The 26,312-nt window shown below is 36.1% G+C and overlaps 4 protein-coding genes across 6 annotated transcripts; 1 reads left to right on the forward strand and 3 right to left on the reverse strand.

Moving 5' to 3' along the window:
• Positions 1-11,420: 11,420 nt before the first annotated feature.
• Positions 11,421-13,829, reverse strand: LOC143918914 (uncharacterized). The gene is made up of 3 exons (XM_077441025.1): positions 13,747-13,829; positions 13,206-13,613; positions 11,421-13,117 (listed from the first exon to the last, which is right to left on the reverse strand). Exons 2-3 carry the CDS (start codon positions 13,539-13,541, stop codon positions 11,858-11,860), a joined length of 1,596 nt encoding a protein of 531 aa, XP_077297151.1. The 5' UTR covers positions 13,542-13,613; positions 13,747-13,829; the 3' UTR covers positions 11,421-11,857.
• Positions 13,830-18,207: 4,378 nt separating this feature from the next.
• Tfb4 (transcription factor B4) lies at positions 18,208-20,680 on the forward strand. The gene is made up of 9 exons (XM_077441026.1): positions 18,208-18,282; positions 18,354-18,540; positions 18,613-18,711; positions 18,785-18,887; positions 18,955-19,071; positions 19,142-19,270; positions 19,340-19,475; positions 19,565-19,601; positions 19,868-20,680. Exons 1-9 carry the CDS (start codon positions 18,261-18,263, stop codon positions 19,929-19,931), a joined length of 894 nt encoding a protein of 297 aa, XP_077297152.1. The 5' UTR covers positions 18,208-18,260; the 3' UTR covers positions 19,932-20,680.
• On the reverse strand, positions 20,081-22,317 carry LOC143918916 (uncharacterized). 3 transcript variants are annotated; one of them, XR_013261166.1, is made up of 4 exons: positions 22,253-22,315; positions 21,662-21,876; positions 20,743-21,328; positions 20,081-20,274 (listed from the first exon to the last, which is right to left on the reverse strand). XR_013261166.1 is itself a non-coding variant. In XM_077441027.1 (3 exons), exons 2-3 carry the CDS (start codon positions 21,854-21,856, stop codon positions 20,999-21,001), a joined length of 525 nt encoding a protein of 174 aa, XP_077297153.1. In that variant the 5' UTR covers positions 21,857-21,876; positions 22,253-22,317; the 3' UTR covers positions 20,081-20,998. The 3 variants fall into 3 exon arrangements, 1 of the variants encoding a protein (XP_077297153.1); XR_013261165.1 differs by having other exon boundaries at positions 20,531-21,328; XM_077441027.1 differs by having other exon boundaries at positions 20,081-21,328; positions 22,253-22,317.
• A 1,549-nt stretch (positions 22,318-23,866) lies between these two features.
• On the reverse strand, positions 23,867-24,822 carry LOC143918963 (ADP-ribosylation factor-like protein 3). Its single transcript, XM_077441091.1, has 5 exons — positions 24,729-24,822; positions 24,396-24,656; positions 24,180-24,312; positions 23,992-24,095; positions 23,867-23,908 (listed from the first exon to the last, which is right to left on the reverse strand). Exons 1-5 carry the CDS (start codon positions 24,729-24,731, stop codon positions 23,867-23,869), a joined length of 543 nt encoding a protein of 180 aa, XP_077297217.1. The 5' UTR covers positions 24,732-24,822.
• Between the last annotated feature and the right edge of the window lie 1,490 nt (positions 24,823-26,312).

Here is a 26,312-nt window from a genome sequence, read left to right on the forward strand (position 1 = left end):
TCATTAGGGGACTTTTGTAATGTATTCATAAGATGATGATGATTATTATTATTGAATTGACGAACTGATTTTGTTACATATGTATCAGTTGTGCTAGACTTTTGCCTAATGTTTTTGCATCAAGTCTACAACGCAATGAATTGTAAATAAGATTTTTTGGCACCCGTCTGATTCGGCAAAAACGCTCTAACAATGAACCTCATTCGGTATACACACATAAATACCTGTAAATAAACCGGTTACTAATTGATTTGAACTTATCTATACACATTTGTATACAAATGAGGTGTTTGTTAGCGTTTTTTGATAAATCAGAGCATCGCTTATCGGACGAGTGTACCAAATTTTTTGAATTTATGTTGCGATTTTCATTTAACTTCATCGACATGGTCGAAAGGGTATTCGGCAAGTTCTATTATGAACTGTTATATTATGCATTAATAATATTGATATCGTCGATATGAATATAATGATGAAACGTGCACCGAAATAATAATAAGTAATAACTTTGATCCTCTTTCATTGATTTCGTGATTTCATTTTCAAATTATCAATTGCAAACTGTTCATATTCCGACACATGCATAAATATACATACACACGAATGGAGATCGTTCCGTTTACGAAGACCAACCCCCACTCCGCGACAAAGATGCGCACTGTAAGATCGTATACTGAAAGATACTTCTGCGCATCTCACCCAAGGAGTGGGGGTGGGCCTTCATACACAAATGGAACATACTTGTTTATATACATACATACGTGTGTAAACACACACTTACACATGTGTTTTTAATGATTTGTAGTTAAATAAATGTACAGATTAACAAAACAAAAAAAAAACACGTGTACGATTAATTATTCTGTATATAATAATTTAATTTAAAATAAAAAGAAGAAATTTTGAAATAAAATTCGAATGCGATTATGTCTAACTAATTGTATAAGTGCACATTCATACAAACACATATAAAACATTGTTATCTAGTGAAAAATATTAGTTGTAAAATTAAATAAAGATTTAAATGAATAAAAATTAAATAACGCATTATTTGCTTACCATTCATATACACGTGTATATATATTTATACATATATATTTACATATATGTATGTACATATGCATATAATATGTGAATGTATGGAAAGTGTGCACGCGCGCGCAATAGACACGCGCGCGCGCGCGCTCGCGCACGTCTGCGAGCGCGCGTTCGCAACGTTCGCAATTGCGCGCGTGCGCGCAGATGATTTTTATTGTTTATTTTAATTGTTATATTCTTATTAAATAATGTTATTTATATATATCGAATAAATGAGTCGTTCTATTTTCACTGCCGTCATATGGACGAACAATTGTTGTTAAGGCACTTTTAAATTATTGTTTTTATTTACTTTTTATGTTTTTTTTATTTGTATTTGTATACAAATAAATTAATATTATTATCATTATTATTATTGATTGTTACACTTTAGTAATATTTTACAGTTACATACATTATCATAATTTATACGAAGCGCGTCTCATGAAAACTCGAATGCTTTGAAATGAGTTTTAATCAGGCACGCCTTGTATATGAATATATATATATATATATATATATATATTATATTATATTGTATTTAACTATATATCTTCAGTATTCAACAAAATTTCATTAAAAAAAAATTATAAGAAAGGTAGATTGCTAGCTACACTTTCGATAAATAGTAAAACGCAGGTTCAGTTAGTAATGTACCACCCTGTGAAATAAATAAATTTAAAAAAAAAAATACCAATTTAACGCTGTGTGCTTGTGTTGCCGGACGCTAAAAAAATTTATCGTGTTTATTGTATTATTTTTTATTTTCAATTATTACTATTTATTTTATTTATTTGTAATTATTGTAATTTATTTTTTATCGCGTTTATTTCCGATAAAAATTGCCGCATAATCTTTTATGAATTTTTGAATGATCGGTAAAATGTAATATCAGTATTTTAAGAAGTTTGTACTATTTGTTAAAAGTTTAAATTCAATTCAATGGAACAATTGCTTCTAACCTGAATTCTTATAAATGACATGTTAATTAAAAAGGCAATTCAGCTAGAATGCTCTCATATACTGATAATTAAATTTATTAATAAAATTATTAAATCAAAGCATAGTCGCTTTTTATTTTCCCAAAACCTATCAATTCCTATTAGTATTGTTGCGTAGGGGTGAGTGGAGGATCCAAGTGAAAGGCCAAAGTCGTGTCACAGCATTTATTGATGATTAAGGAGATACACACACTGGCAGTGCTCAGTCCAGAATGTCTTGATATCGCCTAAGTATCGCCTTATAAGGGATAGGTCTCTCAGGACATGTTTGACTTCCGATTTGTTTACCTATTGTTATGGTCACGTACTTGGATATGTATTCCCACGACACTAAGACCCACGGTATGGGTCACTTCTGAGAACTCCATGGGAATGCGACCCAAGTGCCGCTCCTACGCCATTGTTTAGCTTACTTGCACTTAGTTTGCAGATAATCCTCGAAACTAATTATAACGGTCACACAGTCTCTGGGATGCTACCCGGCCTAATCCGATTGCAACTAACCGGCGGCTATTTTTAGTATGCGTAACAGTATTATCCAAATACACACATAAATATATATGTATATTACATTGCTACATAAACAAATAACACTAATTTTCGAAATAGTTTTACTTGGGTGACGCCATGTAAAAAAATTTGCACTTCAAATTCTGGTCCAATCTAAGCATTCTTCAAAAGTGCATAATGTGGGATTTAGTTTTATAACCTAGAATAATATATGTATGTATGAATGAATAAGTTGGCATACATGAATCGAATGAATGATGAGGTTTGTAGCATGCAATGTGTCTGAACAGTTAACAGCATTGTGGCTCTCCGCCAAGTAAACAATGTTTTAAACCGCTCAACGAGTATCATTTCACTCTCCCGCCTGTCTCCTACAATAATGCACAAAATCACACCGTGAACACTGACAAAAACACACATACATATGTATATACTATACATGCTCATTTGTAAGTGGGCTGCCAGGCGAGTCGTGGGAGTGCACGCGAATGTAGGAAATTACACCTAAACCACTGACGAAGACACACGTGATCATTTGTACGGCCAGGCGAGTGTGCGGGGATGGAATGAGGGGACAATGCGGGGATGGAGAGAGTGGGTGATGCAAATCGACCGCAAAAGCTGTGCATTCTGAAACCGCAACACTAGTTATGAATAATAATTAAATAATTTCAAATCTTCACACTTATATACATATTTGTGGAGCGAAACGATGAAATGGCGGTATTGTTGTTAACACAACTGTTTAATATGACCAGCGGGAAGGAAGTAAAGTAGTAGCCACCAACATGGTCGAATTGGTCCAAACTCACAGGATGGCGACCCAAACTCGACCACGTCGTTAGGGCGGTAATTGGACTATTCGTCACATTGCGGTGGTCACAAAGACAATTTTTGCCATGAAAATCGCGAATACACAATATTTGGAACTCAAGTTCTCGTTAGTATGATAGTTATCGTTAATATGATGGACTTTTCGGCTGCCAGATGTTCGTAATAGAGATTTTAGTGACTTTGTGACGAGTACTTTGTGACCAGTAATCACCGAACCGATACCCATATCTCTACCCAGTGGGTAGAGATATGGATAAAGATAGAGATAAAGGAGTGGGTAGTACCCACTCCTTTCCTTTTGGGCATCCTTGGGTATAATTCCCTTGAACTTCTCATTAATTTGTTTTGTTCTCCAGCTTCTACGTGGTAATGCGTGATGCCCGTCATTGTTGGAATAGTTGGTACTTTATGTGCCTAATGATTATGTGCGTGGAAGACATCATCATTTGATGGTTGTACCTCCTGCCCGCACAGTACTTTATCGAATGGCTCCTATTCCAAGAACTATCCGACTTCTTAATGAAATCGCTGCTGCTGAGCCTGAATGTGATATTTTCCACCCTAGTGAGCGCAGATTATTTTAGCCTATCCGTCTGGTAGCCTGCGCTCATCCTTATTTTCACAATTGAATGTGATGTATGAGTGAAATTTTGATTTTATCTCTTCCATCCGGGTTTAGCAGGGATGTTTTGTATTTGCAGCTGGTTCTTAGTTATTGGTACTGACTCTAGGTGCAAGACATTATCTACTTTGAATTTTATTACTTGAAATATAGTTTTTTTTATGATTGTGTATAAATGTATTTTTGTTTGTGTATATGTATATATTTTTATTTTTCTCATCTCTCTATATTATTTTTCGACTATTGTGGTGCATTAGGGTTTCCTGTAATGCCACAATGGTCCAAACTTAAATAAATACTAATAAATACAGTTGTTATTAAAAATAATTTATTAATATTATACATAAATGAGTAATTATAATCCATTTTCGATGACTTTAATTTCATCACATCCAATATTTCTCGGCAGAGCTATACTATTTTGCCAAGGCAAAAGACCTGCACTACTGAAATAATCTGTAAACAGTTCTCTCGTCCTCTTGGGAGTCAGTTGAGTCTGCGTTGACTTTGGCTTTTGCTCCTTCACCCTCGCACCGGAATAATACTCTGTTGTAAAAGGTTCAACCGACTTCTCGTGCGCTACGAGGAAATTATGCAAAACACAAACGGCTTTTATCATAACCATAGCATTGTCTAAATTGGCCATTATAGACCCGTGTAATACAAACCACTTTGCCAATATATTATTCAAAGTTCCCGCATTCCGAGTCCTAGATAGACGATCGTTAAACATACGTTTCTTACTATCTAACTTGTGATCAGAGTACGGTCGCATGAGATAGTTCAGGATTGGAAAGCTTCGGTTGCCCAACAGAACGAAAGGAGCTACCGTATTCGTACCCGGAAGCTCTACGCCCACGGGAACATTCAATTCACTTCTTTCCAGCAAGTCGTACAGGGACGAGGTTTTGAAATTACCACCTGTCACTTCCGGAGTGCCTATATCTACGGCGATCAATTTACTGTCAGCGTCTACGATGGCTTGCAGCAAAATTGAAAATGTTTTTGTAGAATTTTTGTCATTAACTGGGCATTTTATCCGAATGTTCTTGCCGTCGACACATCCGATGCAGTTGGGAAAGTTCCATCTCTCGTAATATCCTTCGGCTACTGAGTACCACGTTTCGATCGTAGGCATTGGTAAATATTCATCTTTGAGAGCATCCCATATGGTCATGCAAGTCTCGGTGACAATCTCAGAAACGACCTCCTCGCTTGCTCCACAGCGTAATGCCAACGATTGAATAGGTTCAGCGAATGTGAGGAACCTTAGACAAAACAAAGACGAGTATAGATAGTTTGTATGAATATTGAAAATTTGTATGGTGTTTAAATTTTACCGTATCGTTAATGCCAGCCGTTCTACTTGTGATACTTTATTGAGGCTGAAGGTCGTTCTCGATATCTCGTCGTCAACTCTCGTTAAGAGAACGTCGAAAGTGTGTTTTTTTATTTTTAAATAGTCAAAAAATTTGTCTTCCGCTACGCAAACGGTTCTATGTATAGACTTGAACTCGTCAAAGCGTAATTTTGAATTAATCGTTGGATCACTCTCTACCGATCGTTTTCTTTTCCTCTTTTTGAATTCTGAAATATTGTCATTCGCTTTAGGGTTATCTCAGTATGATTTGTCTATTCTATTTCAATGAATAATATTATGATATCAAAGCTATGAAAGTAGTATTTTATTCCATATTATGGTCACTATAAAATCAAATTTATTACCTGGTAGTGATTGAGGAAATAAAATATCGAATTTTAATGTAGTACTTTCAGATAAAAGTATTGTTTTCATCATCTTCGAACAAGCCATGTTTGACAGTTGTCAAACGTCAAAACTTTTGACCGTAACAACATTCAAGACGGCCATAAATAAATGCATAAATGCTGTTCGACTTCGTAATTACCAAAACCCATTAATTTTCTGCGGAGGGTTTACTATATGATTCGTCATTTTTATTTTTAACATACATTATACATTATAAGTATATAGATGCAGAAGATAAAATCGACTTAGTTATGTTTTAATTTTATCTTTAACTAGCTGAACCCTGCATGCGTTGCAATGCCACAATAACGCATGCAATTCCCGTTCTCGTTCCCGTTCCCATTTTTCGGAACAACGCAGGCAGCGAACACCCTGGTCGCGACACGAAAACATTCGAAATTATAGCGAATGACACTCATTCCCGTTTTTCCCGTTTCCGTTCCCGTTTTTTTTTCACAATAATTTTCCCGGCCATGCATTTAACAAATCCTGAAAGTTCCATCGTAATCGCTTCAATGGCTTAGGCGCCTATTCGAGACACACACACACACACACACAGACATTCATTTTTATATATATAGATTTATATCAGGAAGGTCTAAAGGTCTGTTCATACCTATTCAGCACGACCTGAATCCTGCAAGTATCCTGCAAGTACGGACAGTATTATTTAGTACATTCTATATGGACGCGCATGAATGTGTAAATCCGCATGCGTGAATGGAGTATGAATACGTCCATATAATGTACCAAAGAATACTATCCGCACTTGCAGGACACCTGCAGGATACGGGTCGTGCTGGATAGGTATGAACGGACCTTAACAGGTAGCCCCAATGCGCCTTACTGGCCAGAAACGTTGTACATTTGATACAAATATTATTAGTATTGTTACTGTAGGCGGGGTACGATGTGTTGACCGTATCCCGGCCTAACGAAACACTGTTGTGTGGTTCAAAGATGGGGTCACCAATGTAGGCGGGGTAGCGATGTGTTGACAGCGCTGTTGGATGATCAGAAGGTTGCGTAGATCACGTCGGAGTAGTACCAATGTAGGCGGGTTACATGTGTGTTGACCGTATCCCGGCCTAACGAAACACTGTTGTGCTAGTTTTATAAAGTTTTATTGTTTGCCTATGGTTGTACAAGGGTATGGTATTTGTGGGCAAAAGTATGTCGTTCAGCGGTCTCTGGATATGGTAGAGTGTCGCTGGCTCAGCATTCAGCTATGTACGGAAGGTCTCTGGATACGGCAGTGTGTTGCTGGCTCGTCCGGCTGGTTGATCTTCCAAGTCCGCGTAGTGTAGTGGTGGCTGGTCAGGAGCTGTATGTTGACTGGTCTGCTGCTGTGTGTCGACGCTTGCTGCTGTGGGTCGACTGGTCTGGTGCTGTGTGTCGACGCTTGCTGCTGTGGGTCGACTGGCGTTGTTTGGGTTGTACCTCCTTTTATAGTGTTTTTGGAATGCTTGGTGGAAGTGGTTATTGACGCGTACGAAAGGAATTTTGTTTTCGTCGAGGCGTCGAATTTTCTGGAATGCTTGATGGAAGTGGTTATTGACGCGTACGAGAGGAATTTTGTTTTCGTCGAGGCGTCGAATTTTCTGGAATGCTTGATGGAAGTGGTTATTGACGCGTACGAGAGGAATTTTGTTTTCGTCGAGGCGTCGAATTTTCTGGAATGCTTGGCGCCTTTCCGCTCGATGTATTTTAATGGTGGCGGCGTGTTTCGACCGTTTTGGTTCCACTCGACTGGTAGGGGCGTTCCGCCTGAGTTTAATATAATGACTGCAGGTGCATGTCGTCTGGATTTCGGGAATGTAGTTTGTTGTTGCGGAATATTCTCGAAGGTTTCGATGACGATGACGACGACGAGATTCCTACATGGCTCTCCGGTGAGTGTTAACGATGTGTGTGATTTTGTGGGAATCTTGATGTGTTGGAGTCTATTGACTCGATGGCGTCGTTGTTTGTCCGGTTGTGCTGGAGAAAGTTGTCTCGACAGCGGGTCTTGTGTTGCATGCCGGTCCAAGTCTTGTTCTCTACCAGGTTGCTTATTTTGGGCGAGCTGCGTTGGTAGTGAAGGTTTGCGATGGCTTGGATGGTGCTGTTGTGCAGGCTGCTGTGTTCTGCGTGGAGTCATTCGCGTGACTGTTTTGCTGGTGGTTGTGCTGGAGAAAGTTGTCTCAACAGCGGGTCTTGCGTTGCGTACCAGTCCGAGTTGTTCTTTTCTACCATGTTGCTTATTCTGTCTAGGCTACGTTGATAGTCAAGGTTGGTGGTCTGGACGGTGTTGTTGTGCAGGCGTTTTGCTGGTTGTGCTGGAGTTAGTTGTCTCGGCAGCGGGTCTTGCGTGAAGAACGTTGTTTGACGAAGTGCGTTGAGTGCTGGTCTTCGTTGGTTGTGCTGGAGTTAGTTGTCTCGGCAGCGGGTCTTGCGTGAAGAACGTTGGTTGACGAAGTGCGTTGAGTGCTGGTCTTCGTTGGTTGTGCTGGAGTTAGTTGTCTCGACAGCGGATCTTGCGTGAAGAACGTTGGTTGACGAAGTGCGTTGAGTGCTGGTCTTCGTTGGTTGTGCTGGAGTTAGTTGTCTCGGCAGCGGGTCTTGCGTGAAGAACGTTGGTTGAAGAAGTGCGTTGAGTGCTGGTCTTCGTTGGTTGTGCTGGAGTTAGTTGTCTCGACAGCGGGTCTCGTTTTGCGTACCAGTCCGAGTTGTTCTTTTCTACCATGTTGCTTATTCTGTCTAGGCTACGTTGATAGTCAAGGTTGGTGGTCTGGACGATGTTGTTGTGCAGGCGTTTTGCTGATTGTGCTGGAGTTAGTTGTCTCGACAGCGGCTGTGTTGTGTTGGAGCTAGTTGGCTCAGTGGCGATTTGTTTCGCCGGTTGTGCTGGAGTGTGTTGACTCAACAGCGGGTTGTGTTGGTAGCTGGTCCATATGTACTTTCACACCATGTTACTGTTGCTTTGTAGGCTGCGCTGTGGGCTGCTATGTAGGCTGCGATGTGGGCTGCTATGTAGGCTGCGATGTGGGCTGCTATGTAGGCTGCGATGTGGGCTGCTATGTAGGCTGCGATGTGGGCTGCTATGTAGGCTGCGCTGTGGGCTGCTATGTAGGCTGCGATGTGGGCTGCTATGTAGGCTGCGATGTGGGCTGCTATGTAGGCTGCGATGTGGGCTGCTATGTAGGCTGCGATGTGGGCTGCTATGTAGGCTGCGCTGTTGACTGCTGTCGTGGCGGCTGTTGGTTGTTGTGGAGGCTGCACTGTGGGCTGCCGTGTTGACTGCGCTGTTGACAGCTATGAAGGCTGCGATGTAGGCTGCTATGTAGGCTGCGCTGTGGGCTGCGATGTTGACTGCGCTGTTGACTGCTATGAAGGCTGCGTAGTTCAAAGATGGGGTCACCAATGTAGGCGGGGTACGATGTGTTGACCGTATCCCGGCCTAACGAAACACTGTTGTGTGGTTCAAAGATGGGGTCACCAATGTAGGCGGGGTAGCGATGTGTTGACAGCGCTGTTGGATGATCAGAAGGTTGCGTAGATCACGTCGGAGTAGTACCAATGTAGGCGGGTTACATGTGTGTTGACCGTATCCCGGCCTAACGAAACACTGTTGTGCTAGTTTTATAAAGTTTTATTGTTTGCCTATGGTTGTACAAAGGTATGGTATTTGTGGGCAAAAGTATGTCGTTCAGCGGTCTCTGGATATGGTAGAGTGTCGCTGGCTCAGCATTCAGCTATGTACGGAAGGTCTCTGGATACGGCAGTGTGTTGCTGGCTCGTCCGGCTGGTTGATCTTCCAAGTCCGCGTAGTGTAGTGGTGGCTGGTCAGGAGCTGTATGTTGACTGGTCTGCTGCTGTGTGTCGACGCTTGCTGCTGTGGGTCGACTGGTCTGGTGCTGTGTGTCGACGCTTGCTGCTGTGGGTCGACTGGCGTTGTTTGGGTTGTACCTCCTTTTATAGTGTTTTTGGAATGCTTGGTGGAAGTGGTTATTGACGCGTACGAAAGGAATTTTGTTTTCGTCGAGGCGTCGAATTTTCTGGAATGCTTGATGGAAGTGGTTATTGACGCGTACGAGAGGAATTTTGTTTTCGTCGAGGCGTCGAATTTTCTGGAATGCTTGATGGAAGTGGTTATTGACGCGTACGAGAGGAATTTTGTTTTCGTCGAGGCGTCGAATTTTCTGGAATGCTTGGCGCCTTTCCGCTCGATGTATTTTAATGGTGGCGGCGTGTTTCGACCGTTTTGGTTCCACTCGACTGGTAGGGGCGTTCCGCCTGAGTTTAATATAATGACTGCAGGTGCATGTCGTCTGGGTTTCGGGAATGTAGTTTGTTGTTGCGGAATATTCTCGAAGGTTTCGATGACGATGACGACGACGAGATTCCTACATTACGTATACTAAAAAGAGCCGCCGAGTAGTTGCAATCGGATTAGCCCGAGTAGCATCCCAGGGACTATGTGACCGCTATAATTGGTTTCGGGGATTATCGGCAAACTAAGTGCTGTCGGCTAAACAATGAATGCGGCGATAGCGGTACTCTGTCGCATTCCCATGGAGTTCTCAGAAGTGACCCATACCGTGGGTCTGAGTGTCGTGGGAATACAAATCCGAGTATGTGACATAACAATAGGTAAACAAATCGGAAGTCGAAGATGTCCTGAAAGACCTATCCCTTATAAGGCGATATCAAGACATTCTGGACTGAACACTGCCAGTGTGTGTATCTTCTTAATCATCAATAAATACTGTGACTGGCCTTTTACTTGGATCCTCCACCCACCCCTACGCAACAGTATTTTACAAAGTAGATAAATACATCAAATTAATATCCACAGAGACATCTATGGTCAAATTAATAAATTTGTAGCATTTTAAACTAGCCATTTAAAATTCAGTAAATACCCCTACGCTACAAACGATTGCAAACCAAGCGGGCGCATGCTCATTTCACACTTTCGTCTCGGCTTTTGCTATTTTAAACTTGCCAGAAAGATCCAACTCAATTTTAAGAATTGCCAATCATCAATGTACATCGAAATGTCATCTGCGCAACCCCATGAATGTCTTCGTACATGCTGAAATTCAAACAGTAAAAATTCAATCGAAATGAGCATGCAGCCGGGTGGATTGCAATCATTTGCAGCAAACCCAATGAATACATATCAATTAGCATCCACAAACATTCAAATTTGTAAATTTGAATGTTTGTGGGTAAGGTTGCCAATTTGTTGGAACCGTTTCAATGAAAATCAGATAAATTGGCAAACTCTGATAAGAAACGATTGATCTCGAGTCACAAATCCAAAGTCTGGCCAGCAGAAATCAGTGGGATTTGAACCTGTGACCACTCTGTTCAAAGCATTAAATGCTAACCACTAGTATATTCTGCTGAAATGTGAAAAACCAACGAATTTGTATTACTGATATTTTTAAACACCAAAATTATTATACAAATATGTTGTGCAAATTTTTATGTGTTTGTTTGGCCTGTGTGTATAAACAGAAAGTCACTAATGAATTTACCCAAAATTTTTCTTTCAGTGGTCGATTTATAAAGAGTGTTCGTTTGTTTACATGTTCTTGAGAGTTGTATGAAAAGACAATATTACTGACATATATTTATTCTCAAATGTAATGATATTATAAATTCACATCAATCAACCATAATATGGTATAATTATACACATACCTACATAAACATCGATACACATATATATTTAATAAAACAATAAGATCATTTCGGAAAATTTCTATATTGTACAATAAAATTTGTACACACACACACAATCATATAGATTGAAAGAAGATAGTTTCAGAATAGTTGTAAGAATATAATAAATCTTTGTTATCAAGTGCAAACATTCATATACATATTTGAATATAATATAACACACAAATGACTAGAATCGTCTGCAACAAAAGTTACAATGAGATCTTACATTTTTGTAAGTTTAATTAAATATTTTTCAACAACAATACATGGATAAATTCAATAATACATTCAACGCTTACGTACATATATAATTTGGTTTTCGAATGAATTTCACTTGTGAATATTCTTGTGTCTGGTCAACGTTTCTTTTTGTACGAATCTCTGATTGCAAATCTCACATTTGTATGGTCTTTCTCCGGTGTGGCATCTCATATGTCTATTCAAATGGTATATGTTGAGGAATGCTTTGGAGCAAACGTCACATTTGTGAGATCTTTTCCGAGTGTGGTTCACCACGTGTCTATTCAACTTGTACATGTTGAGAAACACCTTCGAACAATTCTCACACCTGTACTGCTGCACCTCTCCCGAGTGAACATCTTCGTCGTCAGTCAACTTGCTCTTTTCCAAATACTTTCCAGGATTCACTTCACTTGCATGGGGTTTTGTCCTGTTGTGACTCTTCATGTGTCTGTTCAAGTGGTGCGCTGTGAGAAAAGCCTTCGAGCACATCTTACACTTGTGCGGTCTGACTCCGGTGTGACCCTGCATGTGTCTGTTTAGATTGTAAGAAGTCAGGAACGCTTTTAAACATATATCACACTTGTGCGGTCTCTCCCCCGTGTGACTCAGTTTGTGTCGAATCAACTTGTACTTGTTGATGAACTCTTTCGAGCACACTTCGCACTTGTGAAGATTCTCTCTCGTATGAATCTTCATGTGTTCATTCAAGGCTACTTTATAAGAAAACAGCCTGGAGCAAACCTCGCATTTGTGCGATCTTTCTTTAGTATGAACAATCATGTGTCTGGTGAAATTTTCTTTAAGTAAAAATGCTTTCAAACAAATTAAACACTTGTACGGTTTATTTCCAGTATGACTCTGTGCATGTCTGTTTAAGCTGTATATGTTAACGAAAGCTTTTGAACATACGTCACACTTGTGCGGCTTAACTCCGGAGTGACTATTGATGTGTCTCTTCAAATTTTGCATATAGGAGAATCCTTTCGTACAAATTTTGCATTTGTACAGTTTATTTCCGGTGTGGATTTCCACGTGCTTTTTCAGATATCTTTTTAATGAGAAAGCCTTGTTGCAAAATTCGCATACATATGCTTTTACCACATTAGGAGTTTGTGTGATGTTGTTATTATTTGTTTTTAGATCGACCTGTACCGTTGTAACAATGCAATTGTATGATATGTTTTCAACGTGTAATACTATGTGACTTATTAAAAGTTGTTTCTCGGCGAATGCTTCCCCACAATAATCGCATTCGAAATGAATCCGTGTCTTTTCCAAAGAATGCTGAAATTGCACCAAATTATCAAAACTTTGAGTGTAATTATCGGAGAGTATATCAGTACCTTCCTGAAAAACAAATGGCCAAATATTGTATAAATAATATACAATAAATTGTATAAAAATAATATAATTACACCACACTTTCATATATTACCTTTATTTTATTGTCCTTCAACTTTGCATACCACGATAGCTGGTATGAATTTATTTTTTTATCTTCATCGCTGAAACTTTCATTGTCGAACTCTATTTTGATTTCAGTACTTTCTTGGATATTGATTTCTTCTCGTTTTAACAAGTGTGATATCTCCCAAGATTCAGGTCTCTCATCTTCCAAAGAACTGGGTTGATCAACGACATCATTCAAATCGCTGGATTGCAAGTCACTTTCATCAAGGAAATTATAGAAAGACGTAGAGGTACTATAACTATCATTTTTCCAAATTTTTTCATCCATTTCCATCGGAATATTATCAGCTTGTTGGCACATCTTTTAAATTAGGTGAATAAATCTAGTGGCGCTAGATATGGCGGACAATACAAATATTTATATGTTTTACATCTGAAAAAATAAATTACCAAATCAATAATTTTTTAAATAATTATTAAATTAAAAAAAATTAAAAAAAACGTCAAATTTCTATAAATAAAAATTATTTAATCAAATTTCATTTTTTCAGTGTCAAATAGATCACCTCGATGCTTTTACGTGACGTCAGTTTCAGATGTCAACCAACACATTCCAACAAGTGCTTTGACTGTCAAAATTCAAAGTTGCCAACTTAAAGCTATCTAGGGTGTTAATTTATCCAATTTTCTTTAGTAAATTCGATATTTTTTACTCAAATTTTACATTTTTCTGAAATCTAGATTTTTGTGAACTATTTTATAGTTTTTTTGTGGGGTAAACAGTTTATTTGTCAATTTGGCAGTTTTTAAATTGATTTTAGTTCTTTTCTGATAAAAACCTGGAAATTATGGTAAACACCAAGAATAGCTTCGCCTGGCATGTGAGGTATCTTTATTGCATAATTCTCTGCAATTACCGTCAGAAATTTATTACTTTATTATTTTATTTTATTATACAACATCAATTAATCAAGCACACTCGTCTAACAGATTGCTCCAAAGCGACGAGTGTGCTAAAAATATTAAGAAAGGACAAAAGGAAAAAATACAAAAATACAAATTAAATAAAGAAAAATAATTAAATATACTAACTCGACCTTTCTAAATGGTCGCGACTTCCGTAACTTAGGAAGTGGTGCAGAGAATGAAGAGAGATGTGACAAATGTCAATGGCACCATCCAGTGAATTTAAGAAACGGAGGCCACGAGGAATGGGAGAATAACTAAAAGCCACAGTTCTAGCCAGAGGAGTGTGAAAAAGGGGACGATGGCGGGTCCATATCACATTCTCCGGAGCATGAAGGCCCAGCTCAGCCAGGATAGACGGACAGGAGATATAGCCTTTAACCTTTCCCTTACGGTGCTAAAAAATTACGCGTGCAGCGGTGATGTCGACTCAGTCGTTCTAGAAATTCGTGATTTTAAAGTCTGATAAATATGAATATTTAACCATTTTTCCTTCTATTCATGACTATAGTAATAGTCCGTATCTATATAAATTAATATATATGTATCAATATTGGTAATATACTGCTAAAAACGATCTAAAAAGCATGAAATTGAAGACGCGTGAACGACAATCCCAGAAGGCCGCCCATCTCCAAGTGAGGACGAACACTAGGCCCCCACTCCGCGACTCGCTGATCAGAAATCACGCCACATCCGCCAGAATTACGCGATGATTCAAAACCTATGCGTAAAAATATATTCAATTTTTTCATCAAATAAAATAAAATATGTTTATATGTACTTTTCATGTATTTATTTTCACAATAATAATTTTAATACACAAATACATAAATTTATAAAAAAAAAAATGAGAAGTAAACGTAAATAAAAAAAATACAATATTGGGCATAGCTAATTCCAAACTAAGTTCTCTAATAAATAATTTTCGTCGACTTCTGTTATTCGCCTTCCATTCTGGATATTTCTGCGCCCATAGCAAATATGCATTTAGCGCAGCTATATCCAGCATCTCCATAAAAACATTTTATCGCCGGTATCTACTGCACCTTTTGTTTTATTATAAAACATTATTATTTCCGGCTTCTTTTCTTCATGACTACTCACTTCACTGTCATGAAATTGAGTAGACAATAGCAAAACTGCTTTATTTTTTTTTGGCACATACGAAACTAATGTCTTGGTTGATGTAAAACCAAACAAGCTACTGTGTAAAAGTCTATGTTTCGATGGTAAAAATTCTTTAGGAATTTCCCGTTTATTTTTACGTAGGGTACCAGTTAGAGTTAGCCCTTTATCTAAAAGGTTATCAGCTAATGCCACCGAAGTAAAAAAGTTGTCCGTTGTTACACCTCTATTGGTGCCATATTGCGGTTGAACTTAATCCATCACTACACGATTCCCTTGATTTATCTCTCGGCAATTATTAACCATACCTGTATAAACCTGTATATTTAATATATATGCTGTTGAAGAGTCAGCCGATACCCACATTTTTATTCCATATCTACCGGGTTTCGACTTCATATACACGCGGAATGGGCAATTGCCTCTATAGGTAGCCAAACGTTCATCCACAGTAATGTTGCAACTTGGAGAATTATTACGTTTACATTCTTCTACAAATTTATTAAAAATTGTCCTGATAGGTTCTAATTTATCAGACGACACGTGTATTCTTTCTTGTCTGGTTTCTTTGTCGTCAAAACGAATTTGACTGAATATTGTGATGAACCTATCCCGAGACATAGATGCCGTAAAAAATGGTTGGCAAAAAGCGCTGTCATTAGTCCACAATTCATTTAAGCTTAATTTTCGGGTCCTATTTCTGCCAGACGCAAGCATTATTCCAATGAATGCAAGCAATTCTTCTGCCAATATCGGCTCGATAATTTTCGTGGATGTACGATGTAACTGACGATTCGTTTGTTCACATATTTCTCTCACCATATTTGAATTTATAAACAAAGAGAACATTTCTCTAATAGTATTTACAGTAGTGCTACCATTTATAAGTCCTGAATTTTCGGTAACAATATTGCACTCTCTACGTCTTGAGGATGATGGTGGTAATTAATTCCATTGAAATCCATGATTCGATGTATACACTTCTTCGTCTTCATTTTCACTGGCCTCTAATTCCGAATCTGTATCTTCCATATCTTCAATAAAATCTTCCGTATCAGTAAAATTATCATTTATTTCAAAATCGAGATCGCTATCATATTCCTCTTCATTCATCAAATTTCTTTCAGCCATTTTTTTCAAAAATTAAAATTGTCTTTGAAAATATAAATATAATATACAATGTAGCATAGCAAATTAAAAAAAAAAATAACATTAAATAATTATTACCGTATTTACAATATAATAATCAAGAAACACAAATAAAGTGCTGGTCCACACGGTACAAAAAAGCTCCGAAACGAAAAAAACAACACGCGCGCACCGAGAACGGGACACGACTGAAGGAAAAAACGTAATAACACACACTGCATTTGCGCATTATGCCCGATTCTTCGATAAAATATTTTTTTCTGTTGCGTCAGATAAATACGTGTATATTATAATAATTCTATCTAATACATTAATGTATTGCTGAGGAATACCCAAAATATGAACTCTGTATTTAGTATATTTAAAGAGATATTCATACAATTAGAGTAAATGTCGACTATGTTTCTATCACCGGTAAGGAAAGGTTAAATATGGAAAACAAGAACTTAATGAGGGCAGCACTCCTCCTGTGGTCAAGAGAAGTGTAGCCGACCATACCCATGACGAATTGTGAAGGAAATAAGTATGGGTAAATCCCATATTGCTCCTTATAAAGCAGTCGAATAAATCGTCTTTGGATAAATTCAAGTTTCATAGATAGAGATTTAGTGTAAGGATTCCAGATCATAGAGGCGTATTCCAAGATACTCCTAGCTAGAGCATTGTACAGCAATCTCAAAACAGCGGGATTATGGTAGTGTCGAGAATTACGAAAGACAAACCCAAGCATTCGTGAGGCAGAGCAACACACAGAGTCAATATGATCAGAGAAATTTAGGTCACTTTGGAATGCAACCCCAAGATATAAGAAATACTTCAAACACATTGTTGGAGGGACGAAATGAATTTCTAAAAACAAATTCTTGCAAGTACGTTGTAAATAGTCCGCGACTTGTGCCGAATTGAGGTCTATTCATACCTATCTGGCACGACCTGCAGGTGTCATGCAAGTGCGGATAGTATTCTTTGGTACATTCTATATGGACGCGCATGAATGCGTAAATGCGCATGCGCGAATGGAGTATGAATACGTCCATATAGTGTACCAAAGAATACTATCCGAACTTGTATGAAACCTACAGGATACGGGTCGTGCTGGATAGGTATAAACAGACCTTTGACGTTTCAACATCCGTTTCACTCGCATCCACAATGGAATATAAATGCATTCGTTTATGATTCACCAAGACAACTTTGTGGACCCAAATGACAGTGAATTACATACATAATCAACTTTTTTTTTCATATATATATACCAGGAAGGTCTAACAGGTAAACCCCAATGCGCCTTCCTGGCCAATTACAAACAATGCAACATTTTTATTACACAAGTCGCTGAATTACGAGACACTGGAAAATTCGAAATTAACGAGACATCTATGATTTTTTTAAACTTGTACATAAATCATACTTCAATTAGTGGGGACATAGTAGGGTTTTAGCCAATTTTATGGAGGAACTTCTCAACAATGAAATCAGAAAAATTGAAAAACTCTGATAGGAAACGATCGACTTGGATATGACTTGGAGTCACAAATATCCAATTCTGATCAGCAGAATTACAGATATACTCAGAATAAACTATTATCAATCGACATCAACTCACGGGATTAAAGGTTTTAAAATTAGGTTTTGTGTATGTAAATGCCAGGGAACGCTATTCTTCGTGTTTACGGAAATTCCATCTTATTTTATGTTTCAAATAACATTTTATCGTTTGACTGTATCGGGTATTTATTGAGAAATCGCCAACTTCAGAATGTGTGGAATTTTTTGAGGCTGTAAGCAAAAAAATTGGGTAGATCTGGCAACATTAGTATAACCTACAGCTGTCAAAATGACATCGGAGAAAACAGAGGGTTTGTTTTAGTGTTTTTCAAAAGAAATACTTACACGAGCAACAATTAAATTAACCTTGTCATTTTTATAGGTTCAAATGTTCCAGAAACGAGTCTTTTAATCATCATAATAGATACAAACCCATATCAACGTTTCATTCAAGAGAAACCCAAGCTTTTAATTCATTGCCTAGATTCAGTCATTACTTTTGCCAATTCTCATCTTATGCAAAAAGCACAAAACAAACTTGTCGTTTTAGGATGTCATCAGCAAAGAAGGTAATAGCATAGAATACAACGGCGTTTTATTAACCTAAACATAACCTAACAAAACTATTACACCGCTTTCAGTGCATATTTATATCCAGCTCCGGGAAGATCTTTGGATGTACGACAAGTTGATGGCCAATACGAAGTATTCACATTAGTAGAGCGCACAATTAAACATAGGTTAGAATTAATACACGTTAATATAACATCGCCGTTCGCTTGGTATAACAATCATATCGTTTTTACAATACAGATTAGGAGAGCTTATTAGAACGAGCGACGATTCTCAAGAGACTCCAATGGGCGAATCACTACTAGCTGGAACAATATCAATGGCTTTATGTTACATAGCTCGAGTAAATACAATTCACTATTATATATTTACATTGAATCATATATTCGAGTGTTTGTTTAAAATTTCAGATGAAACGCCAAGCTACGCCCGGACTTAAAATGAATAGTAGAATTTTGGTTATTACGGGTAGCAACGACACAGCTGCACAGTATATAAACTATATGAACGTATTTTTCACAGCACAAGTACGTTGTCGACGTTGTAGATTATTTTTTGAGTGTGTTTATGTGATTCAAATGATTGTTTCCGTTTTAGAAGCAGCAAGTTTTAATAGATGTATGTTCGTTAGATAAGCATTTAAGCCTTCTTCAACAAGGATGTGACATCACTGGTGGACTATATCTCAAAGTGCCAACTTTAGACGGTCTTTTGCAATATTTATTGGTGATTATTTTACTTTTGTGTGATGTTTCTTTTACTGGTATACCTTTATTGATATGGTGATATTTGCAGTGGGTCTTTTTGCCCGAGGGTCCTGTAAGGAAAAAGCTGGTGCTACCGCCGGCTGGTCGTGTCGATTACCGAGCTGCTTGCTTTTGTCACAGGGAACTCATCACCGTTGGATTTGTGTGCTCTGTTTGCCTTAGTGGTGTGTTTTAGCATTCTAATATTCGTTAACAATCATTGAAGTATAGATCTATAACATTCTATTGTATGTTTTATTTTATTATGTTTCAGTATTTTGTAAATTCAGTCCAATCTGTACGACTTGTCAGTGAGTATTTTTCATACATAATTAAGACAGTTAATTTAAGATAGTCTGCAGGATGTGAAATTGATAAAGTGTTTCAAATTGCTCTTCTACCTATCATATCACACACACACACACATTGTATGATTGTGATAGCAGCATATAATTGTTATTTATTTTAGATAAAATCAGTTCATTGTCAGTTATTTTTCATTAATTGTCTATGTATCTAAATATAAACTTGTGTATGTCGAACAATATAATTTATATATTCTATTTTATTTTTGCAGCACTGTTTTTAAAATCGCCGGAGCTTTACCTATCAAGCCAAAGAAAAAGAAATTGAAAGTGTAATTTATTATTTGATATCTGAATTGCCATTTTGATTGTACATATTTTATTGTATAATCGTATTTTAATGTGTAAATAAGTATAAATTTTAGTCAATTATTTTTGTGATGTTAATTAAAGTCCTTTTCTAATGATTTTAATTTTTTTTTATTCATAAAGCTAAACAAACTATTTTAAATTAACATATTTAAAATTAAAATAAAATATACAGCTTAAAAATACACATAATATAACACTCGGCAACAAAAAAATATATATATATACTAAAGCGGAGACTAATCAATTGTTACTATGTTTGATCCACTGAATTCGAATATGACAATGATTTCTGTTGGTTTCTTCTCGTCTATGAGATATAAGCGCTTTAAAAATGCACAACTTTTACAGATTTTTGGCTTTTGCAATCCTAAACTGAAAATTTAGTATTGCTGTGCCGAAAATTAGTATTTGAATCAATAGTCAGATGTTTTTTCTGTTGATTGTGATTTTTATTGCCTTCAAATACTTAAATTAATTATCTATCGAATTTTTAAAGTCAAAAATATAATTTTTTTAAAACGCCTATATCTCATAAACGAGAGGAAACCAACAAAAATCCAAACTGAGTAAAAATAGATTAATCTCCGCTCCGGTAATCAGTGTAATAAAATTCATGTAACATAACAAAATGTATCGACTGATCGTATAGCAGCATTTTTTATAATACATAAGTTTGTTTAAGACTACAAATGAATACATCTGCACTACAGATCAATTTCGTTTATAATTATTTTATTTATAGTTTCAGATTAAAGGTAAAAATGTTGATTTATGCTTATGAAGGGATATTTTAAAAGGAATCGTCTATAATTTAGCTTATTTTTACGCAGCATATGAAGTATCAACAAACGAATGAAACTCTTGTCTATCATGAAGAGTCTTATGGCAACGCTGCTTTATTTGAATAGTAAAATATGCACTGCCTCATTTGATTTTCCTCTCACTATTGGAGATAGTGCTTCGATAACATAAGATTCAACGGAAATTAAACTTTTTTTAAGTATTTTTAACCGATTTTTTATCAAGTTTTGTCAAAAGTCTGATTCTTTGAACTGTAAAATTTGCTCTATGTCTTTGTCGAACACTGCCATGTCTGCTGATTCGTCGTCTGCTTCGTCATTATATATTGTATGGTTGTGTTCATTTGCATTTTTTGTCGAACTGTCTATTGAGTCTAATTTATGGTTAGATTGATTATGGTTTTCAACATTTCCTAACCGCCGTTGAGCATCAGCGTCATTATTGACGTCGTTGTTCTTTTTGTCATCTTTTTCAATCGTTGGCGGTTCAGCTGGCTCGTTATCAAAGAAGTCTCTTTTATTAACACGATATTCCGTAGACCTTAAGTTGCTTTTTGGTGTCTAAAAATATTGATTAATCTTGTCAATGCAAAATTTTGATTCATATAAATCATACACTGTGTTTGGTGAAGTTGTTTCATTGATTAGATACTGTCAACTTTTGTTATAGATAAAAATAATTAAAAAAATGCACAGTATCAATTATATGATTCGAGATAATTAAGAGAAAAATTTCATTCTAGAAGGACGCTGCATTAAAATTACTTCATGAGAAAATGAAAATAATCTAAAAAACCGAGATTGTATAATTTTCTTTGACGCATTATGAGTTTTTATAATCAATTAAAGCTATTATAATAAATATAAATATTTAAATAATAATTCTATACGTACTTCATCACCAAAAAGCTCTCCGTTTAGCTTTCCCCTATTTTTTAAATTTTGCTTCATTCGTCCTGAACGTGAAATTGACAATGTTCTCTTTGTATCAAATGGAGTAGGTATTTCTTTAGGCGCTTCTTCTTCCGTTTTTTCTTGTTTTATTTTCATAGATGATGTAGAAAATAAATTCTTGAGAAACTTCGCCATCTCAATATGCTTTTAATTGACTGGAAAAATAAAATGACACGAATCACTCACAGTGTTTTATTTCGTCGGATTTTTAATTCATTCAATAGATCTTCTGCTGGGGAATCGACACGTTTATTTAAATACATTGAAAACATAATGGATATCATCGATTTCGTCTATCGTTCTTAAATATTATAAATTTTTATTTTAATGACGTGGATTATTATTAACGTCGAGGACTTCGAGAGTGTCGAGACACGTCGAGAGTGTGGTAATCGAAAATATCAAAGATAAAACGAAACACACGTATCGTCAATAATGGATTTCGACTTTGCAATGCAAGTCAAAACAAACAAAAAATACAGTTCAAGTAAATATGGCCTTATTATTTAAAAATATGTATGATGTATTTACCGAGATATCGAAATGTAAGATTGCGAGTGTACGTGTGCCAATATGTATACCGTTTAACTGAATGCAAATTCCTGTTGGCAAAGTAAATTTTATCACGATTGTGTTATCAAGAGATTAAATAGATACTGCACTCATTTATCAGCCGATTTGGCGCAGATTCGAATGTATTATATTTATGTAATTATTATATGCGTATTCTTGAATAAATAAATATTTAAGATTTTACTTTGTTCGTGTGACGGAATTTAAAATTTTTAAAATTTAATGAATTTATAAAATTTATCTTCTCTTGGACATATTTAATGCAGCTATTTTATTTTACATTCAAATAAAACAACAAAAATTGTAGCATCATATATAATCAGCAGAACAGACTAGTGGTTATCATATAATGCTTTGAACATAGTGGTCACGGGTTCAAATCCCACTGGTTTTTGCTGGCCAGACCTTGGATTTGTGACTCCAGGTCATCAGAATTTGCCAATTTATCTAATTTTCATTGAAGCGGCTCCAACAAATTGGCAACCTTACCCATTTTCTCGCAAAATCTTGAGTTTTCTGCAATCTTGAATTTCGCTGAATTGTATAAAATGCTGCAAATTTACAAATTTGACCATAAATGTTTGTGGATGTTACTGAATTTTAGATGACTTGTTTAAAATGCTGCAAACTTATAAATTTGACCTTAGATGTCTCTGTGGATATTAATTTGATTCGTATTTATGGTAATTATTGTATTATTAGTCACATCACGATCACCCAAAAGACAATTTTTGCCATGAAAATCGCTAATACGGAATATTTGGCACTCGAGTTCTCGTTAGTATGATACTTATCGTTAGTATGATGGACTTTCCGGCTGTCAGAGATTTTAGTGACTTTTGGGCGAGGCCTTTGTGACCAATAATCACCGAACCGTATTTATTTTTTTATTTTATTGTTACAATCAATATACACTCGTCATTACAGATCGCTCCAATGCGACGAGTGTACGTTAACGGTCAGAAATACAATAATACATATACAATCAGAATACATAGCATATAACAATTAATCAGTACAGAAATAATAATCATAGAGACATCTATGGATTATTTTTAGATTTTTGTGTACAATTATTATTACAATTTTTATACATATAATAAACACGACATTATAGAGATATCTATAGATTTCAGATTACTGTGCATAATTTTTACAAATTATACACACAGATTTTGTGACAACAGGAAATGATCTAATACCAATTTTCAGGAACCGTTTCAACAATGATCAGATAAAATTGGCAAACTCTGATAGAGAAACGATCGATTTGGAGTCACAAAACCCCCAAACCTAACCAGAAGTTTGACGAGGACTCGAACCTTCGACCTCAGTGGTGCTAAATATATAAATATATACATTGTAAAATAATAATAATATTTTTATCAAATGTACAATGTTTCTGGCCAGGAAGTCACATCGGGGCTACCTGTTAGGCCGTCCTGGCATAAATTAAAAATAAAATAAAATATAATTCATAAAAATGAAACGTTGATCAAATTCAAAAACATTTTATTGCATCATAATATCAAATAATGGTAAACATGTGTCTTAAACAACAACAAAAAAACATTATTTTTTTCCAATATTTTTACAAACCCACTCCATACCTTCCTAAAAATAAATAAAAAAATTAATATCAATCAAATTGTAATATTAATAATTGTTAAGCATTTTTTTGTTATTTATTTAAACACCTTCACACCAGATCCTTCAATAGCAACGCACGATTGGATTTGCCATGTCCGATCCCTTAAAAGATGTAGACCTAATGCTTGGGCGATTTCACTAGCGGGCAATGCTGAAACGATTCATCATACTTTAATGAAAACACTACATACATACATATCTATATTGCCAATCATTTACTAAATATATACAATACCTGTAGGAAGATCTTGTTTGTTAGCATATACAAGTAGAGGTACACCTTTTAATTTCTCATCAGTCAAAAGCTCTGTTAATTCTGAACTGGTCTCCTCTAATCGTCTTTTATCAGAACAATCAACTACGTAGATCTTGAATATAAAACAATAAAAAAAAAAAATATAAATACAGCTTATTTTAATAACATGTGTTTCAAAGATGGTGATATTCATACTAGCACGTCGGTATTTTCAAAGTAATTTCTCCAATATGGTCGTATTTTCCTTTGACCTCCTATATCCCAAACGTTTAATTTGAAGCCTTCAGACATGACCGACTTGATATTGAAGCCGGCCGTCGGCGTGATGTGTGTGACATCCTCGGAAGCTAATTTCTTCAGCAGCGTAGTTTTACCGGCATTGTCGAGCCCTAAAAGTAGCAATCGTAGTTCTTTTTCCGGGGTGGATCGCAATTTTCGCAAAAGTGCTAAGAGACCCTAGAAAATATTTAAAAATATATTTTATTTTTAATTCAAAATTGTGAATGCAAAGTTGTGTGTTTGATTTACCATGCGCAATTATTAAATAATTGATTCTACCAAGTGAAAATTGCAAGTAATTTTACAGTGTTATTTTGCTTTGTGTGTGGTTTTAACTATCTCCATAGTAACACTGTAATGCCAGTCATAGTATGTAGCTTTAACAAGATTATGCTGTACTAGTGTTGTACCCGATGAAGTATATTAGTATATATGTAAGTATATTAGGCATATTAAGTTATTAAATAAAAAAATATAAAAGAAATGTGTCAGTCCTGTGTTTGATCCGTACGCGGTCGATAAACAATATAAAACACCAATAGAAAAATAAATTTTCAATATATGGTGCTTAATGCTCAGATACTTATCTAGAGGAAACATTGGTAGCAAATAGTATATATAGAAGTTTTTTCTTTCTTTATTATCAGGGGGGCTGTGGGGGGCAGCCGCCCCCTCCCCCTCGATTACTATCCATTAATGTATAATTATGAATAAAATGATATTATAATAATAGCATTATAGTTTTCAACATTTATTTAATGGTAATTTTATATTTTTTAGTTTAAAAAAAAAGTATTTTCAGGAGATTATTTTGTACTTCATAAATATGCGTTTATACACAAATCTCTCGATAGATTTTTTTAAATTATTTTATTGATAAAAATATATAAATAAAAAAGTTATTAAAAAATAGTTAAAATTCATATACACTCATTTCTTTACTATATTACACCCCCCCCCCCCCAGAAAGTCATTCCTTGCTGGTCAAAAATGTTGCCCCCTCCCAAAAGTTGAAATGACGCCCCTAGTTATTATATTCGTATATTTTGTTGACAATGTATTTGATAGTTGCTTAGGCAGATATCATTTATTCATTTTGATTTTTCATTTTTAAGGTATTAACTAGTATTTTAATAATAATTACACAAAATATGCAAAGAGTTTGATTTAGAATCATAATAATTAAATTTAAAAAAAAAAACAATTTGAACATCATTTTAGTACATGTATCCTTTTTCGGTTCGGTGATTACTAGTCAAATGTGAACCGGTCACAGGACAACCGGTCGCTCTAGATCGGTCACACGTGATCACCCGTCACACTAAAACTGGTCACGAGAAAACTGGTCACACCCTACAATCGGTCACCGGAAAACTAGTTTTCCGGTGACCGAATCTTTAGAATATTAAAATCCGAAAATTTTAGGGTGTGACCAGTTTAAGTGTGACGGGTGATCACGTGTGACCGATCTAGAGCGACCGGTTGTCCTGTGACTGGTTTACATATGACTAGTAGTCCGTTTACCCCTTTTTCATTTGACTATCATTTGTATAAAATTTCACCATCATTAAATAATTTAAATAATTAATAAAACAGTTTCAATTGCATTTAACCAGTTTAAAAAATGTGTGGAGTAAGATGAGAGTTACCAAAAATAGAGACGAATGAAAGGGTGCTAGAAAGGCCTTCATCCAACAGTGGATGCTGAATGGCTACATCCACACTATCGATATCTACACTCGAATTGTCCATATCCAGTTCCCATCTATTATGTAGAAACGACCTCATCATCGGAAAATAAAACGCTTTGTAATATTACATTTTTGTAGTATT

Source organism: Arctopsyche grandis, chromosome 11 (genome assembly GCF_051622035.1).
Source record: "Arctopsyche grandis isolate Sample6627 chromosome 11, ASM5162203v2, whole genome shotgun sequence".
NCBI lineage: Eukaryota > Metazoa > Arthropoda > Insecta > Trichoptera > Hydropsychidae > Arctopsyche > Arctopsyche grandis.

What these genes read in the sequence shown, in the direction of transcription:
- Tfb4 (XM_077441026.1), top strand. Translation starts at nt 18,261, where the DNA reads ATGACATCGGAGAAAACAGAGG. An exon ending in GTGCTCTGTTTGCCTTAGTG is followed by an intron (nt 19,476 to 19,564) that starts GTGTGTTTTAGC and finishes ATTATGTTTCAG; the next exon opens with TATTTTGTAAATTCAGTCCA. An exon ending in CCAATCTGTACGACTTGTCA is followed by an intron (nt 19,602 to 19,867) that starts GTGAGTATTTTT and finishes TTATTTTTGCAG; the next exon opens with CACTGTTTTTAAAATCGCCG.
- LOC143918963 (XM_077441091.1), bottom strand. An exon ending in CAAACAAGATCTTCCTACAG is followed by an intron (nt 24,096 to 24,179) that starts GTATTGTATATA and finishes GAATCGTTTCAG; the next exon opens with CATTGCCCGCTAGTGAAATC. An exon ending in TTGAAGGATCTGGTGTGAAG is followed by an intron (nt 23,909 to 23,991) that starts GTGTTTAAATAA and finishes ATTTATTTTTAG; the next exon opens with GAAGGTATGGAGTGGGTTTG.
- LOC143918916 (XM_077441027.1), bottom strand. Translation starts at nt 21,856, where the DNA reads ATGGCGAAGTTTCTCAAGAATTTATTTTCTACATCATCTATGAAAATA. An exon ending in GAGAGCTTTTTGGTGATGAA is followed by an intron (nt 21,329 to 21,661) that starts GTACGTATAGAA and finishes CAATATTTTTAG; the next exon opens with ACACCAAAAAGCAACTTAAG.
- LOC143918914 (XM_077441025.1), bottom strand. Translation starts at nt 13,541, where the DNA reads ATGTGCCAACAAGCTGATAATATTCCGATGGAAATGGATGAAAAAATT. An exon ending in TGAAGGACAATAAAATAAAG is followed by an intron (nt 13,118 to 13,205) that starts GTAATATATGAA and finishes TTTGTTTTTCAG; the next exon opens with GAAGGTACTGATATACTCTC.